Raw genomic sequence first — 23,045 nt, 5'->3', positions numbered from 1 at the left:
ATTGGCAGAAGACCTCACCAGCGCGTCTCTAGAGGTCTTACAATGTGACTTTCCGTAGATCATAACATTATAACCAACCACAACTTACGGCAGTGATGGATCCCAGCATGAATCCAGCACAACTTTTGGCCACCAAAATTCAGGTGTTGACCCAGAAGGTGCAGGAACTGTCCCTTCGAGTCAAGTACTGTAGGTCCGTTCAGTCCTGGTCACTCAAGCTACATCAAAAGAGCCTAAGTTAAACCTCCCTTATCGGTTTTCTGGGGACCGCTAGAATTTCTGGGAGAGCTGCAAACTTTATTTTTGACTCTGGCAATTGTCTTCTGGTTCTGAGGCCCAACGAGTAGGTATAATCATCTCATTACTCCAAGGGGACCTTCCTCTGACCATCCTGCCCTTTGATCAGTTGACGCATGTTTTTAGTGCTCTATGATGATCTGGATAGAGCAGTGTCAGCCGAAGCTCACCTACGGTCACTAAGACAAGGGTGAAAATCCGCAGAAGACTACTGCTCCGAATTCCGGAGGTGGGCTAATGACAGTAGTTGGAATGACTCTGTTCTTCGCAGTTAGTTCTGTCTGGGCCGTTTGGAACAGACTAAGGATACTCTACTCCAGTATCCTGCACCCTAGACTCTCGATGGTTTCATGCAGCTCAACATCCGGATTGACTGTCGCATAAGGGAGCGAGAAATGGAGAAGGAGCTAACCTACCTTACCCCCTTGGTTGGTAGCTGCTGACTCCACTGTAGAACAAGTTGAGGTCATGCAAATCAAGGCATTTCGCCTATCTGCTGAGGATGTGGTCTCTGGGTCTTTGTTTCATTGTGGCGATAAGGGTCATTCAGCCAGTTCCTGCCCCGTGAATATGGGAAAAGGCAAAGCCTAGATGGAGAAGGAGAACTTAATTTGGGCCTATACACTGGGTTCTTGTTCCAATTGTGATCCACTCGTTCGGTAAAGAATTTTAGACTTCTACCTTCCTGGATAGTGGCGCTGCTGGGAACTTTATGGATATAATATAGAATGATTCATATGTATGCCCGGCTGATTCATATGTATGCCCGGCTGTGCCACAGGGAGGCTCTAAGCCAGACGCCCGCTGAGATGTTATTACCAGCGGGCGCCCGGCTCCTTCCCTGCAGCGCCGCGTTAGCCGGAGGCTGGAGTTCTCTTCTGAACTCCAGCTTCCGTCTCTCTCCAGCTTCCAGCTCTCTCTTGACGTCTCTCCCATAGTTCCGAGGAGCAGCCGGGTGGACAGCACAGCGGCGGATGCAGGAGCGGGGATTAAGGTAAGTGTTTTGTTTTTTGTACAAGCGGCACTACAGGGGCATTATATGGGGGCACTACTACAGGGGCATTTTATGGGGCACTACAACAGGGGCATAACTATGGGGGTACTACTACAGGGGCATTATATGGGGGCACTGCTACAGGGGCATTATATGGGGGCACTACTACAGGGGCATTATATGGGGGCACTACTATATGATTTCCTTTCTTTCAAAGCAAGGGGGTAACGTCGTTATATCTAAATATATTTTTAGGTAAAAGGTAAAAAAGTTCCTTGACCCCTGCACTAAACAGTCCAAGTGGTTATCCAGGTGTCAGGTTTATGGAAGTGTAGTAGTAGTAATTACTGGTACAGCCATTCTAACAGATACACACTCATTATTCTGGATGGAAAGGAGCAGGATAGAGCTAAGTGGAACACGTCCGTATCCCACTGTGGCGTTCATACACACTGACAAGATGGCACCACGCATGTGCAGAAGACCAAAGAGTGGCCATCTTGGTTAGGTAGAAAGCTTCAACTAATGAGCATTCATGGAGGCAAGCACAGTGGCGCACCAAATATTTCAACAAGTTTAACTGTGCAAAGGCCCTCTTGTATTAAAGCAGATTGCACCACTCAATCACCGGATTCTAATACAGGATAAGGGAGCCTCCAGGTTCATCTGCTGCAGTGGCCTCCTCCTCTGCTCCTCTGAGCATGAACAGTGAAGATCAATTGGAATGGAAAGCCAAACGGTGTTTCTTTGCTCCTGCACTGATCCCTAAACAGTACCGAGGAGCTGTAGTCTCCGATCAGCTCGTCAGACCCGTCCAAAGATAATGCCGCTACTGTATTTGCAGTCTAGTTTGACTTTTACTTTGTCGTTTAATAATAATGGAAAACTATATAAATGACTGCATGCATCATACAACGTTAAACCCAGGGAGTTGGGAGCTAAGCAAAAAAGTAGCAACTGAATAGTGCCTGAATAAAACACGTTACAATGCAAGAGGTGCAAATACATTCATTATTTTTATACGCAGGGCAAATACTGGCTGCTTTTGCTTATAGCGCAGAAATACTGGACAGCTTTATTTTTATTCTGCAATTTAGCTAGGACTATAAATCAACTCTAAATCTCTCAACTCTAAATCTCTCTGCTCATTCTGGGGCTGATTCTCAGTTGGACATATCTGCAGCCTCGATCACGTGTGGCCACGGCAGCCTGCATTCTACCTCATGCCAATGTGAGCGTCTGCATGTCTATGCCAAACATGTGTCCATCTTCAGGCAGATGGCTGGGCCGCCCACTGCTTTTCCATCTGCAACCATCATCGTTAGTATCGGAACTTATACCCATCCCCCTTGCAGGGTGCAAAAGAGCTGTCTGAAACAGGGGTCCCATCTCCTATCACACGTGCATGGAAGTCTACCTAGAGGCCCTCGATGCTCCCATGACGTCAACACGAGATGGAGACTCCCAATTCACAGAAAAAGTGATCCACCAATCTGCCCGCACTTTCAAACTCCATCTGTGCTCGTATGCATGGTCTGGCTTGTGTGCATTTGGCTTTTGCTTTCTATGGAGCATGCGCTGTTAACAGGTATTCGCAGTATACGTCCACGTTTGGGCTTGTGCCCGACTCAGAATCAATCCCAATAAATCTGCCCCACCTGCAGTGCATCATGGTTTTGCCAAGGTGCAAATATTTTGCTTTGGTCCCAATTCTGAATCAACCCCTCAGGGGGAGATGTATCAAACCTTGGAGAGAGATAAAGTACCAAACAATCTGCTCCTAACTGTTATATTTCAAACACAGCCTGTAAAATGACAGCTAGGTGCTGATTGGTTGGTACTTTATCTCTCTCCACTTTATCTCTCTCCAAGATTAGATACATCTCCCCCTCCCCAAAGTCTGTACAGTTCCAACAGCCCCCAAAGTACTTGCAGGATTTACTAAGAATATTCATACATTTGCTCCACATTACTCTTTTTCAGGCCCGGTAAAAAAGCATAAAAAGTGTGGGAATGAGAGAGAATGTCCGGAAAATTACTTTGCCTTTAAAATGATAAGCGGAGCAGCCAATGTGGTCGGCCCTTCCATCTGTTTGGAGGACAAAATGTAAGTACAAATTTAGTATACTACGGTGTATATAGAAGTTCTACTGTGTTGGTGTCAAAGGCCCTGGTTCTGAGGAGCACGCAATCCGCACACTGGTGCAACCATCGATACATCGGGTACCATTGGATGCAATGCAGCACTTGTGGCTGACCATACCCTACCGCAAGCACTGCGAGCACTTCAGTGTAAAAACCAGCCAGGCGACGTGTACTATGACGCTGCCTCTAAATGACGCAACCCTCTAAAACGGCGTTGAGACGCTCAGGCATGTCTGCGTTCACACCTCCACTCCCCGTTTCTAGCAGCCTGCCCCTGTCACCACAAACGGCTTCTCCCATCACTCACTCTGCTGGGCTGTCCACGCGCAGCGAGCAAACGCTTCCTGATCTCTCGCACAGGTTCGCGCACGCGCACTGCGATACATGCGCATGCGCAGAATGCAAACAATCGCTGGCTGCGAGCGAACACATCCTAGCGAGCGGGTCTGAATCAGGTCCACAGTGCTGATCTTCTCATGAATAATTAATTGATTATTTACAACTGCGTATGCGCGAAAGATTCAGAAACCCCCCACAGCACACAAAGATGCTGCTGCGACCTGGAGAGACGGCATCTGAAATGGAGCAAAAAAATGATGGGAAATTCCTGGCCGGTGACTGGGAGGTGGCTAGAAGTGAACCCAAAAAAGTCACAGGGGCGTGTTTAGGGGGCGAGTCATAGGAGTGTCATGGGCAGGTTAGTGAAAGCAGCTGTGTTCCCAAATGCACAACCACAGCCACAGAGGCCATAGTCAGGTGGAGAAACGGGATGCAGTCAATATCCCGACCACTTGGAGTTGCAGCGATCAGAATACCGGCGCCGGCATTCCAAAGGTAAGCACTCGGGGGGGGGGTTAGATTTAGGCACTAGAGGGGTAGGTTAGGTTTAGGCTGTGGAGAGAGAGGGTTAGGTTTAGGCACTGGAGGGGTAGGTTAGGTTTAGGCTGTGGGGAGGGGGGGTTAGGGTTAGGCACTAGAGGGGTAGGTTAGGTTTAGGCTGCGGGGAGGGAGGGTTAGGTTTAGGCACTAGAGGGGTAGGTTAGGTTTAGGCTGCGGGGAGGGAGTGTTAGGTTTAGGCACTAGAGGGGTAGGTTAGGTTTAGGCTGCGGGGAGGGAGGGTTAGGTTTAGGCACTAGAGGGGTAGGTTAGGTTTAGACTGCGGGGAGGGAGGGTTAGGGGGCGGCATTGCGACCTGGTCCCGTACCCATCCCGGAGAAACTGCCTCGGTCATAGGGCTTTTGCGAGCGCAATGGTGCACCGATGGTGGCATCTAAGGAATCACTGGCTGTAATACAGCGTGCAGAGATGCTGACAGCGGGCACCTCAGTCCTTGCACATACAGGGGCTGCCTTCTACACCAAGGTAAGGCCGATACTAGTATCTGCATATTATCGCAGCCGCATCTCCACCAACAGACGCAGCAGCAGACACAGCAGCCTCCACTTCTGAAGCAGCCCAATATCTCAATACTTGTGGAGTATTATACAAGTAACATTCCATTAGGAAAGTCCCTTTTTGTTGTTCTGTGTTTTTATGCTCAACTGACAGTAATGTTGTTCCCTGCAGTTCTAGGCCCTTTAATTAACTGGAATAACACAGAAAGCTTGGGTTTAAAATGCTCGACACTCCCTTACGCTTCTCTCTAGCTTTGCAGACAGGGCTGTTCTGAAAGGAGTGTTGTCAATAGGTACAATATGCTACCACTAAAACAAAAGTGTCCCTACACCCATGATGCTTTGTCATTCTGTATCCACCACTGCCACAGCCTATGTGTTGGATGCTGCTGGTATGTGCCGGGTTTATTTCTGTACCTGGTAAATTTACCTGTTTAAAATATATTTTCCCCCCAGCAGCTGAGCAGCGACCTGTCAGCAGAGCATTTAACGCCTTATTGTCTATTGATTTTGTTATACAAGCTATTGCTGCTCACAGACAACACAGCAATATCCCCTGATCTCAGCAGATTGACAAGCACATAATAATCTATTCTAGAATAATTGGCCGGGTCCATAAATCCATTCAGCAGATGTTATCTGTCTGCGGGCCTGATTCCGAGGTGGACGCAGAAGCACACGCAGCAGCGACTATTGGCGATCGCTTGTCTGCGACTTTATGCTAATGCCGATGTAAACTCCTTCCCTTGTGTAGATCCTTGCGGCCGAATGTGCAAGAGCTGAGACGCCCACTTTTAACATCCGTGCATGCTGTGATACTGATAGGTGCGTCCTTATATGCTACCATCAAAACTTGCACCAGGTAGAGTTTCTCTGTTTGACTATGGCCTCCTGCAGCTCTGTGTCTGTGACATAGCTGCTTGCATTGATACACATGCGACACTCCCATAACACTCCCATTGAACGGACTATTTTTGTGCGGATTTCTAGCCACCTCCCAGTCACCGCACAGGAACGCCAATCACTTTTCCACAACAATTCTGATACCGTCCGTCTCGACCACAACAGCACCTTTGTGCATGCGCACTGTGTAAAGCATGTACCGTACCACTACGGGAACATCAGCATAGTGTGAGGGTTGCATGCAGCTCGGACTCAGGCCCTGCAATGTGCATTCTTTTTCCTTGGGACTAGAGGGATCCGACCACACAGGGAAGAAAAAGGATGTGTTACCACACCTAAGGGCTGCCATGCGTACAGACCCCTGGGGGTGCTGAGGAGGCAAACCAGTCAGGCTGCTAGAGAAGATAGTCTAAGTGTGACTCTGGCAGTTATAGAGCCCAGTGTGTCCGAAGGCCAGTGCGGGCTAAGAGGCCAGTGTCCAGACCTGCAGAAAGGCATGGAGGACCATAATACTCTGAGACTGTGTTTATGCAAGGTTGTGGCAGCTAAGCCAGGCCAGTGGGCCTTGGAGCTATGACGGCCAAGAGGCCGTATCCATACCTGCAGAAAGCAGGCAAATCTGAGACTGTGCTTTCTGCCCTGTTAATCAAGGTTCAAGAAGTGAGACCGTGCCCTGCATGGGGCTAGGTTTTTATTATTTATGTTTGTGTACCTGTACGCTGACAGTAAAGCTCCATTTTCTTTATTTAACCTGTAAAGTTGCGCGTGGACTCTTATTCTGCACATAGACACTGCACCACTGACCCCTCTACCCAATGGTGGATCTATAATGGGTGCAGTGTGTGCGGGGCACACGGGCCCCCGGGTCCAGGGGGGCCCCGCACTGCACACCCTGCACCCATATTATTTTAAACTTACTTTTCCGTGGTCCTGCGGCGGGTGTCCACGCTGCTCAGAATACCGGAAAATGGCCACCGTGGCCATTTTTCCAGTGTTCTGCGCATGCACAATAGACTCCGGGCACACTCTAGTGCCCGGAGTCTACTAATGTTCCGGTGACTGGCTAGCCGCATCAGTCGCTGCCGGCCACTGGGGAGAGAGGAGGGGGCCCCGCAAGGGGTGTGCACATGGGCCCCCTCCTCTCTTAAGATGCCCCTACCTCTACTGAGCTAAAATACCCACAGCACAGTGTCCAGACAGACTAGGGCCAGTTTTAGTACCAATATCAATAATTCTCATATCCAGTCCTCAAACAGGTCTAATGTAATTTGGAAGATTTACCCATACTTCCTGGATGCTCCCTATGGGAGGGGGCAGCAAGGTCGGCACAGTGATGGACATGCGGGTGGCATGATGCAGCATAGGTGGTTGGAGCAGGGGATGTGTAGACGCAATCATGTCATCGTGGCCCCGCCCTCACAATACAATGCCAAAATTACCAACACTGTACAGTAGGGATGAGCGGTTAGGATTCTGTGGAATACAAACCGCTCCGAACAGCGGGGATCTGAGTCATTGGCTGTGTACAGGGACTCACAAGTGGCTGTGCTGGCAAAGTGACTGTGTAAGGGGGCACACTGCACGCTGATGTATGCTGTGCTATACTCTGCTGATTAAGTGTCCAGAGACTCACCAGTGGCTGTGCTGGCAAAGTGACTGTGTATAGAGGGCACACTGCACACTGATGTATGCTGCACTATACTCTGCTGATTAAAGTGTGGAGACTCACAAGTGGCTGTATGTACAAAAAATATGTTAAAAAAAAAGTTTAAAAAGCAAACAAAACATTCAAGAAAGTTTAAAAAGAAAAAAAAACTACATTTTTGGTGCTGTACCCCACTGTGTATAAAAGCACTGTGACTCCTTGGGCAGTAGCCCTCTGTATATAAATTAAAAACACCGTGACTCTTTGGGCAGTAGCCCTCTGTGTGTATACGCAACGTGACTTCTTGGGGAATAGCCCTCTGTGTGTATAAGCACCTTGACTCCTTGGGCAATAGCCATCTGTGTATACAAGCACCGTGACTCAATTGAGCAATAGGCCTGTGTGTGTATAAGCACCGTGACTCCTTGAGCAATAGCCCTGTGCGTGTATAAGCAACGTGACTTCTTGGGGCATAGCCCTCTGTGTGTATAAGCAACGTGACTCCTTGGGCTGTAGCCCTCTGTGTATACAAGCACCGTGTTTCCTTGGGCTGTAACCCTCTGTGTATACAAGCACTATGACTCCTTAGACCTTAGCCCTCTGTGTGTCCATAACACACAAGTACTGTGACTCAATAGTGAGTGGCAGTGAGCAGGGGCGTATCTACCCATTGGCCAGCATGGCACTTGCCAGGGGCGCCGTCCGGTGGTGCAACCCGCAGCCAGAGGGTAGATACGCCCCTGAATATGACACCACATTGCCTCACCACATTTAACTGAGAAATGACAAAATCAGCTTGAGGGAAAAATGGAGGCAAGTGGTCAGCAGCCAGTCACACCCAAGGGACGAAAGATGCGCTAGTGACTCCACCCCCGAGTGATTTCATGTTCAGCATTAGACGTGTGATAGCAGCAGTAGCCGAGAGCCTTCCCCTCTTGCCCTCTTGCCTCTCCACTTGTAGGAACTGACTTACGGAGACCTATGGATCCCTACTGTAAAGTGTAGAGAAGGTGCGTGGCTGCAATGAGGCGATTCAGCAAAGTATCATATCATTGGCTGTCTGGACAGCCCACTTTACTTGGGAAGTGGGCGACGCCGGGGAGACACAGTGCCGCTCTGGAAGACTTCAATGTTAGGGGTAGGGTTAGGTTTAGGGTTAGGCACTGGGGCAGTGTTCCCAACCTCGGTCTTCAAGGCACACTAACAGTCCAGGTTTTAGTGATATCCATGATTGTGGAGGATGGTTAATGTTAGGCTGCGGGAGGGGAGGGTTAAGCTGTGAGAGGGGGTGGTTAAGCTTAGGCTGCGGGAGGGGAGGGTTAGAGTTAGGCTGCGAGAGGGGGTGGTTAAGGTTAGGCTGGGGGAGGGGAGGGTTAGGCTGTGACAGGGGGTGGTTAAGTTTAGGCTGTGGGAGGGGGTGGCTAAGGTTAGGCTGCAGGAGGGGAGGGTTAGGCTGTGAGAGGGGGTGGTTAAGGTTAGGCTGCGGGAGGGGAGGGTTTGGTTAGGCTGTGAGAGGGGGTGATTAAGGTTAGGCTGCGGAGGGGAGGGTTAGAGTTAGGCTGTGAGGGGGGAGAGGATTAGGGGGGTTTAGGGGTTAAGATTAGCATACCTACCTTATACTTTCAGGATTCTGACTGTATGGCTGCTGCTGTCGGTATGCTGACCGCGGGCATCCTGACTGCCGGGATCCCATACCCAACTCAAACAAGTTGTAGTTGTGACATGTACTGGATGTTTTCTCCTTTACGCAGGAGTACATTACAGCTATATAAACTATCATTATGCACAATTAGTTATTTCTCTTTTTTGTTTGTTGGAGTTGTGTAATCTTGAGTGATCAGGTTTCATATTACTCAATAATTGCAACGTGGCTGCTAGCAGGGCATGTTTCTTGATAAGACAAACTGGCACAACTCATAAAGAAGAATGGAACAGTTTAAGTAAATACTGTATGTAAATGATTAATTGTCTTCAGAATAGTTTATTCACAGATGTCTCACTAAACAAAAAATGAAAAATGAAATACTGAATATAATTCTTACACATTATGATAAATGCACCAGAAAGGCTAGGGATCACCAATAGGTTTTTGGCACATGACCTGTTAGGAAATCCCCCCTGCAACCTAACCCTAGCCCTCCCCCTAGTGCCTAATCCCTAATCTCTAACCATCCCCCTAGTGCCTAACACCTAACCCTAAACCTAACCCTCCCCTAAACCCTAATACTATCAAGATGCCAGTGGTCAGGATTCTGGCGCTGGGATTCTGACTACTGTTGGGATCCTAACTACATCCCATACTGATCATGTCACTTAAATGATGTAGCAGTATCAGTAGCTTAGCATGTGAGAAGCTGCATCATGTCAGCGGCTGGAAAACTATGTGGCACATTTATCCTTGCCTTCTCCTCGCAATTCCCGTGATTTGTGGCAGTTTACTGTAACAAGACCTAATGACGTAGGAGCCTGGCCCTGCCCGCCAAAGTAGCCAGCTATGTCTTCTCTCCCGGCTTCTCCCGGAGAGGAAATATAAAAAGTTGGCAATTATGCTATGTGGGGCACCAGGGACACATAAAAGAAACATTATGGGCCTGACCCAAAGCCGATGTGCATGCATTTGAGCAAATTTTTTTTTTTGCTACTGTGTGTGCACGAAAATCCCTAAAAACTTCTGCAGCACACGTGTTACACAGAGTATACACACAAAGATGCTGTTGCGATTGCGATGCTCCATATCAAAGATGCCTTGGAGAAGTGTTGGGTGTTCCTGGGCAGTGACTGGGATATGGCTAAACACGATGCATGGAAATGGTCTGTCTTATGGGTGTGTTATGGGAGTGTTATGGGCTTATCACTGAACTAGCTGTGTACTCAATCGTTCACTTTGGAGGCCATAGTAGGATGGTAAATCTGCACCTACCAAACAGCGGAAGCAAGTTTTGATGCTGCAGCCGATGGCGACATCTAAAGATGCACCGGGCGGTATTACAGGCGCTGGAAGTGGACGTCTCAGTTCTTGTAAATTCGGCCCCATGAATGTACACCAGGGAAGGACTTTGTAGCAGCATTTGCATAAAGTCTCTCATTTAGGGGGAGATGTATCAAACCTTGGAGAGAGATACAGTGGAGAGAGATAAAGTACCAACCTATTAGCTCCTAACTGTCACTTTACAGACTGTGTTTGAAAAATGACAGTTAGGAGCTGATTGGTTGGTACATTATATTTCTTCACTTTCACTCTCTCTAAGATTTGATAAATCTCACCCTGTTTTGGGCGCTTCCTAACCATTGACGCCTCCGGCAATCACCTATGTTCACCAAATGCCTGCAAGCAGTTCCTAAGTCCGCAGTTGCATCAAAACACTTGTCTCCTCCTCTGCCGTGTCCCCACTCTGCCCCCTCCATGACCCTTCACCGCCACTATATATTAGTAAGATGACCTGGCATATGCATATGCCGGGTCACCTCCTCCTGACTGCCCGGCGCTCACTGCTCCCACAGCACCCACCGCCACTATAGTTAGGTCACCCGGCACCCCCTCCTGACTGCCCGGCGCTCAGTGCCCCCTCCCACAGCACCCACCACCACTATAGTTTGGTGACCCGGCACCTCGTCCTGACTGCCCGCGGCCACCGCAGCAGCACTAAACAGAAAAGCCCCGATGCATGCGCAGCAGGGGAGAGCCTTACCGAATGCAGACGACCGCAGGAGAAGACTGCATCGCTGGAGCTGTGGTTACCAGATCGCATCGCTGGATAGCTAAGTACTGTATACATGAATTGATACTTATACTAGCTATATATTGCATCAAAATGATGTGATTATATAGTAAAAAGTAACAATTAAGTATCACAAAAATACATGAATAGAAACCTGTGTCTGTCTGTTTTCACCTTAAAGTTTGTTCCCAATTATAAAGCGCAAAGGTATATGCAGGCGCTATATAAGTAACTGATGATAATTAATAAATAAGTAATAAATAGTATGACCCTGATAACAGGCAGGAAAATACAATGATCACTGGTGTGTCCTGCATAACAGGGAGATTATGTGTGATATACAGTAGCAGAAACCAGATCATCTCTGACCCAGCACCCCCTAATGTCGGAACTAGGGACTATGATATCAGCCTATTGGTGCATACACACGGTCAGATGTGATGAATGATTGAACGATTTTTACAACGATTTAAATGATTTCATAAACGATGAACGATTTCTGACAGTAATAAAATGAATGAAATCGTCAAAATCTGACTGCAAACACAGTCGATGTCAGATATCGTTATCTGACATGCGGGAACGCGCCTCGTTCGTCTGCATGCCCTATATGTCAAAGATATGACTTAACTATTGAATGATTTTTACAATTGTTATCGTTCATATCGGATAAGAAATCTGACCGCGTGTATGCAGTTGCACCATATGATCTTGCATGTTACAATGGGGTTGGGTAAGGGATCCTGGAGGTCGGGATGCCACTGGTCAGAATACCGACAGCAGCATCCGGACAATGAGAATCCCGACAGTACTAGGTAAGGGACCTAACACTACCCCTAACCCCTTCCCTAACCCTCCGTCCCCAGTGCCTAACCCTAACCTCCCTCTAGTGCCTAAACCTAACCTCCCCCTCCCTGCACCCTAAACCTAACCCTCCCCCCTTAGTGCCTAACCCTAACCCTCTCCCTAATGCCTAACCCTAAACCTAACCCTCCCCCCTTAGCGCCTAACCCTCTCCATAGTGCCTAACCCTACACCTAACCCTCTCCCTAACCGTCCGATACTTACCTTCGGGATTCCAGCACCGGTATTGTGACCGTCGGCATCCCGTATGCCGGGATGCCGACTACATCCCGTTACAATGGGCCTATGCATCTGGTGTCTATCTAGACATTGTTGACCTCTGTTTCAATTATGTGCTTACAACATACACTGTAATATCACTGCCAGTATCGGGTCATTGGACTGAAATCTCATTATGTTTGGCCTGAATATAAATGTTGGGAGTGTTACTGAATGCATCAGAATATGACCACTACCAACCTGCGTGCATGGGAATCTACTGACAGCAATAACAGTCCTCATGCATGCCATCTCTATTTTATACCCCTATGTACACTACTAAGCCTTGGAGAGAGATAAAGTGGACGGAGATAAAGTGCCAACCAATCAGCTCCTAACTGTCATTTTTCAAACACAGCCTGTAAAGTGACAGGAGCTGATTGTTTGGTACTTTGTCTCTGTCCAAAGATTAGTAAACAGACCCCACAATTTGGCCAAAACCATGTGTGTGGCAAATCTGGACAATGTTTCAGTTACTTTGTGTTCATGCCAAGTGGTAGAACATGCCCATGTGTCACCAGTTCCTTAAAGAGCAGAAAGAGCTGGTTCAACATCATCTTATATGATAGTCTGCTAAGGGCTGTCCTGTCTCTGACATGGATCCGTGGTGGGAGTCGGGACATGAGGAACAGATCCTAGCTGAGTAGCACGAGGACCTGGGCCGCCAGGAACACGGTAAGTATAGGGTGGGATGGGTTAGAAAGAGGGATGAGACAGAACGTGGTGGTGGGGGGAGAGCAGAAAAGAGGAAATGGCAGAGTGGGGGTGGGACGGCACAGCAGGGCGGAACGGGACAACGGAGCTGCAGATAGAGAGTGGGTGGGGTGGGACAGTGCGTGGACAAACCTCCCAACATTGAATGCAGCAGATTAGAGACAACTGGCGCACCTCCGGTGCGAACGCCCGAAAAGGGGCCATGTCTTATCCTGGCCATACACCTGCACGATTTCGGGCCAATTGGCCGATTTTCGACGAGTCGTACGATGAATCGTGTAGAAATCGTGTATTTTTTGAGTAGGATACGATCCGATGCGCACTCCAGCAGCTCCTAAAATGGATCGTATGCTTCAGATGTGCTGCCCACGTTATCCACCGTATGGTGTGCAGATCGTACCGTGTATTTTGTGCATGCGATGCATCGTGCATCCATTCATGTCATTTCAATGACTTTTTCCTGATGAGCGCGTGGGGCACACGATCGATAGTATCACAGATTGTGTGCAGAGAAAAACAACAAATCGTGCTGCCGGGACTGCCAGGGAGTCGTGAGGTGAATCTGATCTTATGCTGGTCATGCAGGTGTATGGCCAGCATTAGAATGGATGAGACATGGCCTCAATGCGCCCCCAAGTTTTGTCACTCGGGGCGTGCCCAGCACTCCCGTACATGCTGGGCTGCCCCCAGAGACTCTACCTGCACAGTATAGATGCTGTTCACATGTGCATGGCATCTACTATTCCGCTGCTCTGTTATATGCAGAGCAGTGGTGTGTGGTCACCTCAGCTTCCCCCCCACACCGCGGGACACTGTGGCCTGCGATTGGGACGGCTGGACAGTCCCAGAAAAACGGGACTTCTCCGCCCAAAGTGGGACAGTTGGGAGGTATGCCAACAGGGCAACAGTAAAAAAAAAAATAGTTTTCTATAATCTTATTATGAACTGGGGGTCACAAATGAATTATGAGCAGTAGATCCCATTGAAGTTGACATGCATGGTAATGTGTAAGAGGCTGCTACAGATTCCTCTAAGCAAAAGACAATGGGGCCTATTCATTAAACATAAAAATATCCAATGGAGATAATTAGCTTTAGAACTCTCATGGAGTTCTAGCTAATTATAGGTGGAATTCATCATTCCACCTCTCCATAAGTATCTATTCCGGTACCTGTCATTTTTGCGATGACAGCTTTTCGGGAAATAGATACTTTTCCCTGCCTACACTACCTTATCGCGTCTGGAAACAGTGCTGCGCATGCGCTGTTACATCTGTAAAACCAGCGCATGCGCAGCACTGCCTACAGATGCGTTAAGTTTTGTACCCCCCCCGATCCCCTTGCAAAGTCATCATTTTGACACAGTTGAAAGAAAGAAGTAAATGTTGTTGCGTAATTTGGTCAGAGAGCTGAGAATGCTGGCAAAGCCTGCTAAAGCTCTCTTCGATAATAAACATAAAGATCATGACAAAACATGACAACACAAAACGCTTGCTCTGAGGCCCTACCCATATGCCGTGAGGCCCCATAATGAGCGTCCAGCAAAAATTGTGGTTTTAAATAAATTAAAAATTAACAGTAATTAATTTCGATTTTTTTTTTATTTGCCTCCGCCGTGTTTTAATACGCTTGTAAACTGTGGATTGTATAGAAAGACAGAAGTACAGAAGGACAAATTTTCGCTTTGATATAGTAGAGAAGATAGAAAAGAAAAAATAGTAGATAAGCTAAATCCTTTTGTAATTCCGTACCTGACCTGTAGAGGGTGAATGCTATGCAAAAATTGTGTTTTTTCATTAATTTAAAATTAACAGTAATTAATTTTGATTTCAAATTTTTTTAGTTGCTTCCGCCGTGTTTTAATACGCTTGTATGTAAAATTTCACGATCGTGGCTTGTAAACTGTGGATTTGTATAGAAAGACAGAAGGACAAATTTTCGCTTTTATATAGTAGATACCCCTATGGGCCTGATTCAGCAGCCTACACAATTGCAATTACGAGTGCACATTGGTCGACTGCGCATGCGTATAAGCCGCACTGTGCGTTCGCTGCAATCACACTGCGATTTCGCACGCACAGAGGAATCCATCGCAGAGCGATTGACAGGCGTTTGGGGGTGGTGACGGGGGAGTGATTGTAGAAATGCTGGAGTGTCTTTCCGCTGGAACGCCGTTGCATGGGTGCACATAAATTAGCCACTGTGATTACATACGCAGCTTGAGTACTCACTGCGAGCGACGAGACTTGCAGTTCCTGCGGCTGGTCAGACCTGGTGTAAATTGTGCGTGACAGGCCAATATCTGTTTATGGTACTGATGTATACGCAGGAGTGCGAGGTAGTACGGATGTGAGAAAGCAGCAGCGGCCGTATACTGTATATGCCGGATGAGCTGTGGCAGGCATTAGCATACATTTGCAGCTGCGTTCTGTACGAATGTGCTGTGTATGTAATAACGATCCTTACTGAATCGTTATGTATAGGTCCCTTCTCCTCGGCGGCGACATCTTCCCAGTGATATTTGGGAAGGGTGTGCAGTGCCCGCCTCGCTGCACCCAGGGGCGCGTGTGCATTGCTCGCTCTGCACTCATTATAAATACTCCTATATACATAGAATACTGATGCCTACATTGTGTATGTGTTTTTACAGCTGGGCACGTTGCCAGAGTTTAATTAAGGTTAAATAGTGTATATAAGCTGCTGTAATAGAAGCACGCCACACCCAGGTCTCCTGACTATTAATTAATTTCGTATGGAAGTTGAGTGAGAAAGAAACATAGGGTATAGTAGTATCGCTCACACCAGAAAATGTAATATTTCAGGCTCATCAAAAGTAGATTTAGGTATCCAGAAATACTGGTTGACGTCACATAACAGCCCCTCCGGTAATCATAATCAATCTACCTCAGAGAAAGAAAGTACAATAGTGTAGAATGTACAAACAAGCAGAGAAGCAGCTCTATACTCAGACTACAGTAATTACCTTAGAAAGGCTTAAATAGACTCCCTGCCAGCAGGAGACATAGAAAATTAGACATTGGTTTAAGGACTTGAGCAAAGTCTGTGGTTCTGTTGGTACATCCCCTGAACCCATCTTTTCTCACTTTACAAAATACACTGGTCAGGATAGCATTTACTTTTAGTACCACAAGCTGATTACCCTTTCCCCAGTCACTTATACCCCTTTTCCACCAAAATTCTGGGTCTGACCCGGAGTTGGAACAGAGGCTCTGAGAGAGCGCTCGCTCTGAATCAGGGCCAGGCTTTTTTTTGACCACCCACAGCTATAGCGAGCGGCCATGATGATGGTAAAGACCATCGCGACCATCGGGCTTGCGACGAGACCCTTGTGGTAGCAGAGCCGGAATCTCTCCACTGACATCACTTGTGATGTCAGTGGGGCCGGCCCCAATCGGTAGGCGTTCTCATGGGAACGCCTCCGTTTGGGCAGCCGCCCCCCGGCCCGCCCACCAAAGTGGGTGTGCTGTTACTCAACATCGACAGCACGCCCCCTTTGGTGCGAGACCCGGAGCAACGGATTGCCCGTCGCTATCCGGGTCTCGCGCATGCGCACGACGGAGCCGGCTCCGTCGTACGCATGTGCTCTGGGCCACCATCGACCCGGTTGCGAACGCTCAGTGCTTGCGACCGGGTCTGAATCAGGCCCAGAGTTCCTATCCGGATCAGACCCAGAATTTAGCTGGCATGACTCGGGATATTCCCGAGTCGGCGCCGCTCACACCGGAGTCGGGTCTGCATAGACCCGGCTTTCCCGGCGTGAAAGTGGACGCTTGGAGATGACGTTATCTCCAAGCGCTCCTGAAGCCGGACCAACCGGCCGGCTTGCAGCGCACTCCAGGTCATCGTGACCTGGAGTGCGCTGTTCTCACAGCAGGGTTTCACGGGCTAGGCCCATGTTAAACCCTGCAATTTACCTGGGTTGGATTGCCGGGTCACCCGACCCGGCGATCCAACCCTCTTCCCTTTTACACCAGGGAGCTGCCCGTGTTAACCCTGCAATAACCCAGATTTTAGCTCCGGTGTAAAAGGGATATTAGTTTCCCTCAGCAATCAAATGGGAGGCAGACCTTCAATATTCACTCATGTACTCTAAAATGTTCAGATGTCTTAAAAGCTCTGAAATGGAAACTAAATGACTCTACCCCTTATACCTCACACACCTGTTAGACGCCACACATTCAATTCCCACCTGTGTTGGAGGAAATGCGGATACAAGGACCATGGCTCTCCAAGTCTGTCATGTTTGCTGGATTTGCCAGTTATTCAGTCCTTTTATTTCTGTTATTTGGCAGTGAATGTTATACATTGTGCTCTAGTACTTTCCCCGGAGGCAGCCTTGTTACATCTGTACCCTCCTGACCTCCCTGCACACCACATATATGTATCATTATTGCAGCGCATGTTACCCTGGGGCAAAGATGGAAAGACCTCATGCCCCCTACAAATATCTAAAGGGGTGTACGAGGTATATTTGCATTTGAAAAGAAGACTGCAGGTGTTCCCTATTCCACATCCCCTACATCTCCTCTGGTGAAAAGGTTTAGCTGGCACAAATACATTACTGATGGTGAGGGATCCTCTATTCCCCCTGATCACACAGCTGATTCTATGCTGTCCAGTCTTAATAAGTCTCCTGCTGATTGTGGAATAGTTTCATGCTCAGGGAAAGGGGGGGAGGGATTCAATTAGAGGTGATAAGCCGTTTTCGTGTGAAAAGTTTTTCTGTTTTTGTAAAAGGTGGTTATCGCCCAATTCAGTTGCAGGTGACGTTAACACTAGATAATAATAGGTCAAACACACATTTTCTTTTCCTCCCCCTCCCCTCCATCCCAGGCATGTGGAAAGTTGTGGAAAATCCCAATTTTAAAGTAAAAATGTCAGCACTTGGGGCCTCATTGAGCTTGGATCACAAGCAGTGGAGGCTCCAGCTGTGTGGCTGTAGCGCAGTCCAAAATTCAAATAGGGGAACCACACCAGCAACCAGTGAGTCCTGGCTGACAATGTTTGGGAGCATTTGGCATGGCAGTTGGTGTAGCTCCCCTATTTGAATTTTGAACTGTGCTGCATCCGCACCCCTGGACCTGCCACTAATCACAAGTCTGCAGTCACATTCATCCGCTTGTTGCGAAATTATGCGATCGCAGCACTATATGAAGACGCCCACAAGCTTATAAAGCCGCCCACTTCCCATTATATACATCCGCAAGTCAGCGAAAACATCGGTAACATCGAACCCAAACGCACAGTTGTGGTTGAGCTTGATCTGGCTCACAAAATGTGAAACCTCCTGTCGCCATCTAGAGCTCTGGCTGTGTATGCCATTGCAAGGGTTTAATTATGTATACCCCTGTAACGGCGTTCAAAGGCACAGGCACGCCTGCGTTCGTTCAACCCTCCCCCCCTCTCTCCACCCCCAAACAGCACTTCCTTTCAATCATTTCTCAGTGGCTCTGTGTATCCGCAGCGATCACTTTTGTGATCGCAGTGGCCGGCTCGTGCACGCAGACTTGCGATCCAAGCTGAATGAATGAGGCCCTTGGTTCGGAACCATTGTGACACCTTCCTTAATGACTATTTAGGCAAAATATATTTTAATAACTAGCTTAATTTGGCCAATAATGACGTCATTTTTGGGGTAAAAATGTGCAAAGGACAGAAAAATGGGTTAATTGATGCGTGATATGGGGGTGCTGTATGAATGGGACAGGTGTTTTTAAGATTGCAGATGGGTGTTAGAGGTATTTTGAAGGTTTTTTTTTTTAAAAAAGTGGCTTCAAATTACACAAGCAATTACAGGCATTTTTATGCACCCCTAATTTAAGTAGAGCATTATTATACAGAAAAACGATTGCTTTCTATAATTTTTTCACTGTTTGAGAACTGCTTATAACAGCCATTTGACACAATTTAAGAACCCCTAATAGTTTTCTTATGGCCACTAATAGACTTCTATACTGTTATACAATATTAGTTTGTCTTTGTTTGGGATTACAGGCCGATTTCTCCATTTTCATCCATACTTAACGAGTGTAAAACCAGCAAGAATTTTCACCTATTCTCTAATCGGATTGCATGATAAGTTAACACCTGAATAGAGGCGTTAAGTGAAAATATTGGGCGATATGCCTGATGATAAGTTAGCAGCTGTGAAAACATATCACTTTTGCCTCTAATTGAAATCTCACCTTAATTTATTTACATTGTTGGAACAGAGTTAAATTCTTGTTGAAATTTGCTGGTGTCCCCCAGTTGTCCCCCCTTGTGTTGTATCCTTATGTCTTCCCCTTTTTTCTTTTCTCTACCCCATAATTTGAAATTTATTTTAATTAAAATAAAAACATTGATGGGAAAACGAGGCATGAATAGCCTTATCTGCCGAATCTTTTTTTTCAAAGAGCTGAAAACCAATAACCTCCTGGATAACCACTTGGATAAAAGTTTAAATGACACAATAGTGTAACACATCTAGCCTGATACTGAACTAAACTGGAAATGCCCGATACTGAACTAAACTGGAAATGCCTGATACTGGAAATGCCCGATACTGAACTAAACTGGAAATGCCCGATACTGAACTAAACTGGAAATGTCTGATACTGAACTAAACTGGAAATGCCCGATACTGAACTAAACTGGAAATGCCCGATACTGAACTAAACTGGAAATGCCCGATACTGAACTAAACTGGAAATGCCCGATACTGAACTAAACTGGAAATGTCTGATACTGAACTAAACTGGAAATGTCTGATACTGAACTAAACTGGAAATGCCCGATACTGAACTAAACTGGAAATGCCCGATACTGAACTATACTGGAAATGTCTGATGCTGAACTAAACTGGAAATGCCCGATACTGAACTAAACTGGAAATACCTGATACTGAACTAAACTGGAAATGCCCGATACTGAACTAAACTGGAAATGCCCGATACTGAACTAAACTGGAAATGTCTGATACTGAACTAAACTGGAAATGTCTGATACTGAACTAAACTGGAAATGCCCGATACTGAACTAAACTGGAAATGCCCGATACTGAACTATACTGGAAATGTCTGATGCTGAACTAAACTGGAAATGCCCGATACTGAACTAAACTGGAAATACCTGATACTGAACTAAACTGGAAATGCCCGATACTGAACTAAACTGGAAATGCCTGATACTGAACTAAACTGGAAATGTCCGATACTGAACTAAACTGGAAATGCCCGATACTGAACTAAACTGGAAATGCCCGATACTGAACTAAACTGGAAATGCCCGATACTGAACTAAACTGGAAATGCCCGATACTGAACTAAACTGGAAATGCCCGATACTGAACTAAACTGGAAATGCAATAGAAGGTGTCTGTAGGAAATAGACCACTCCTGCCATGCATCTGCCATCCCAGTGCTGCATCCAAAGACACAATTGGATTACATCATGACTGGTTGCCATGATTGCAGTCTTTGGTTAGTCTGCACAAGCTGAAGCTTACTCAGATTGGCTGTCGCAACTGGTCAGTGTCCAGGAAGTCCACGGCCAACAACTCATACCCTGGGCTCGGCACGCCTACAAAATGGGTGACAAGCCCTGTTTTGTGCAGCGGTCCTGGTCTCCGCCACCCAAACGCCGCAGCATGTTACTCATGCTGAAGCTAAGGGGGGACTGTGAGCAACCACGCAGGAGCCGTTCTGCACATGCGCAGATCCCAAAACATCGGATTTGTACGTAAACTATCGGGTTTGTGCACAAATCCGAATCAGACCCACAGTTACACAATGCTTACTTATTTAGACAAATTACACACGAATAAAAATGTCTGTGCAGTGAGTCATTTCAATACAAGCTCTGTTTAAAATTGCTGGAACAAGTTTCTGGCTGGGAGGAAAGTCATACTGGAATCCAAACAGACTTTGTTCTATCCAAAAAGTTGGTGACTACAGAATAGGGAATAGTTCAGGGTGGCATCAACGAGTTTCGTCTTAATCGACTTTGCCATGTCTCACACCTGTACAGTGCCAGTTACATTTTCTTCATGATTTAATTTAACTGATTGCAGATTTCTTTGTCACTTAATACTTCATTATGTCATATAAGTATGTGGCATACTTATAATAGACGTGTTGAGCACCACAGATGGTTATACGTATGTGGACTTCTCAAAGCACTGTAGTACATTATAGGATGCCAGGACGTGAAGGATTACTGTTTATCTGTTCTTTTGTATCAGTAGAAAATTTATTTCAGGAGCCGCATAGGGAATAATGTAAAGTACCAGATAATATGCAGCAGGTAAGATGATAGCTGTAATGCTACTAATTAATCAAAGCTTGTAGTTTGCAGCACACAGCATCCTAACATGTACAGTACTGCCTGGATGCACAATGGAAGCTGCCTATAACGTCATACACAATCTATAGGCTACCATCTGTGGCTGCAGGTGATTACCATTGCATCTATGTCATATTATTATTATCATCCTTTATTTATATGGCGCCACAAGTGTTCCGCAGCGCCTTACATAGTAAATAAATCTAATAAGTGAACAAAAAAAACAAGTAACACAGTACAGTGAAGGACATTATATACATTGCTGCAATAGTGATTAAAACACTCACAATAAGCAGCAGGGAGTTGGTCATATTATCCTATTATTGCTCTATGTATGTACAGTATACTGCTTATTGTTAGTAAATTTATAGTGTCCTTTGGGCAGGGCCAGCTTTCCTTTTTGTTTCAGGCATCAATTGTTCTAATTAACATTTTATTATGCGATTGCTAGAGAACTAATGGGGGGTATCCACTTAGCGATATACAAACGAGAGCACGATTGCGAGATTGCAATCGTGCTGTCGTTTGTATAGCTAGTGATGTGCCTGGACTGAACGTTCACTCGTTCAGTCCCGGCACATCCCTCATTCCCGCAGATGCTGAACTTGACGAGATCGTCAGGTTGACCTGCATGTACGGGCGATGTCGGATGTCAGAAGCGACCCGCGGGCACGCGCATCGCGGGTCGCTTCCGTCCAAAACATGCACGATGCATGCGCGATTTGCAAGCGATTGCATGATAACGACAGAGCTGGCCACTCTGCAATGAACAAGCAGAGCTGGATCACTTTTGGCTTTGCTGAGACCTGTCTGTGTAATTGGAAGATGACACAACACACACATTTGGTTTTACTGTTCAGTTGGGTGCAGACACTATGGAACCTATAGGTAAAGTGATTTCTAGCTTTGAAATAAACAGAAACAGCTGTTTGTGCAAATTTGATTTAAAAAAAGAATTTTGTGACAATAGAAGAACACTGGGCCTGATTCAGAGCCGCTCGCTAGATGCGATCACTTGCACGATCTGTATGCAAATTGCATAGGCAGTGCTATCGCACAGCAATGCATTAGCACGCCCAGTATTTCTTAGAGAGCAATCACATAGTGTATGCAGACACCCACCAGCCTGTTCTAAGATGCCCACTTGTGCACGTCATGTCCAGGAAGTGTATGCAACCATCGTACATCGGATGCTATCACAGCACTTAAGGTTGACCATACTCTGCCCGAAGCACTGCGAGCACTTCAGTGTAAAAACAAGCCAGGTGACGTGTACTATGATGCTGTATTTTAATTATGCACACCTCTAACACGCAGTTGAGATGCTCAGGCACTCCTGCATTTGCACCTCCACTCCCTCGTTTTTAATGGCCAGCCCCTGTTACCCAGGCCTGCCTAGAGCCGCAGCAGGCCCGGGTAACAGAGGGCGTGGTCTAATTTGAGGGAGGTGTGGCCACGCCCCCTTCGGAAATTTTTTTTTTCAGCGCTGTGTGCTGGGCTGCTGTGAGAGGGGGGGGCGGCATCAGACCCGGGCCCCCGCCGGGCCCCTCAGGAAGCACGGGCCCCCCCCTCTCTCGGCGCCCCTGCTGTTACCACCTACAAACGCCTTCCCCTGTCGCTTACTCTGCTAGGCTATCTATGTGCAGTGAGAAAATGCATTGTGAACTTTCGCTAAGGTATGCGCATGCACACAATGCATACCATTGGCAGCAGTGAGAGTATGCATCTGAGCGAGCGGGTCTGAATCAGGCCCACTGTAACACTGAAGGT

General features: G+C 47.0%; 1 protein-coding gene across 4 annotated transcripts in view; it reads left to right on the top strand.

Moving 5' to 3' along the window:
* Positions 1-23,045, top strand: part of LOC148517435 (protein FAM3C-like) — a 121,606-nt gene that overhangs the window by 81,578 nt on the left and 16,983 nt on the right. For 3 of the 4 annotated variants that reach the window (XM_088478708.1, XM_088478707.1, XM_088478709.1), the window contains exon 4: positions 3,275-3,398. The exons of the other annotated variant lie outside the window; for it this stretch is intronic. In XM_088478708.1, the coding sequence (XP_088334834.1) occupies positions 3,275-3,398 (124 nt within the window). The remainder of the gene's footprint in view (positions 1-3,274; positions 3,399-23,045) is intronic. 4 annotated transcript variants of the gene reach the window in all.

This window comes from Taudactylus pleione, unplaced genomic scaffold (assembly GCF_031769625.1).
Source record: "Taudactylus pleione unplaced genomic scaffold, aTauple2 ptg000217l, whole genome shotgun sequence".
Classification (NCBI taxonomy): domain Eukaryota; kingdom Metazoa; phylum Chordata; class Amphibia; order Anura; family Myobatrachidae; genus Taudactylus; species Taudactylus pleione.
The sequence above is the reverse complement of the archived record's forward strand: the minus strand, read 5'-3'. Positions and strand labels throughout refer to the sequence as shown.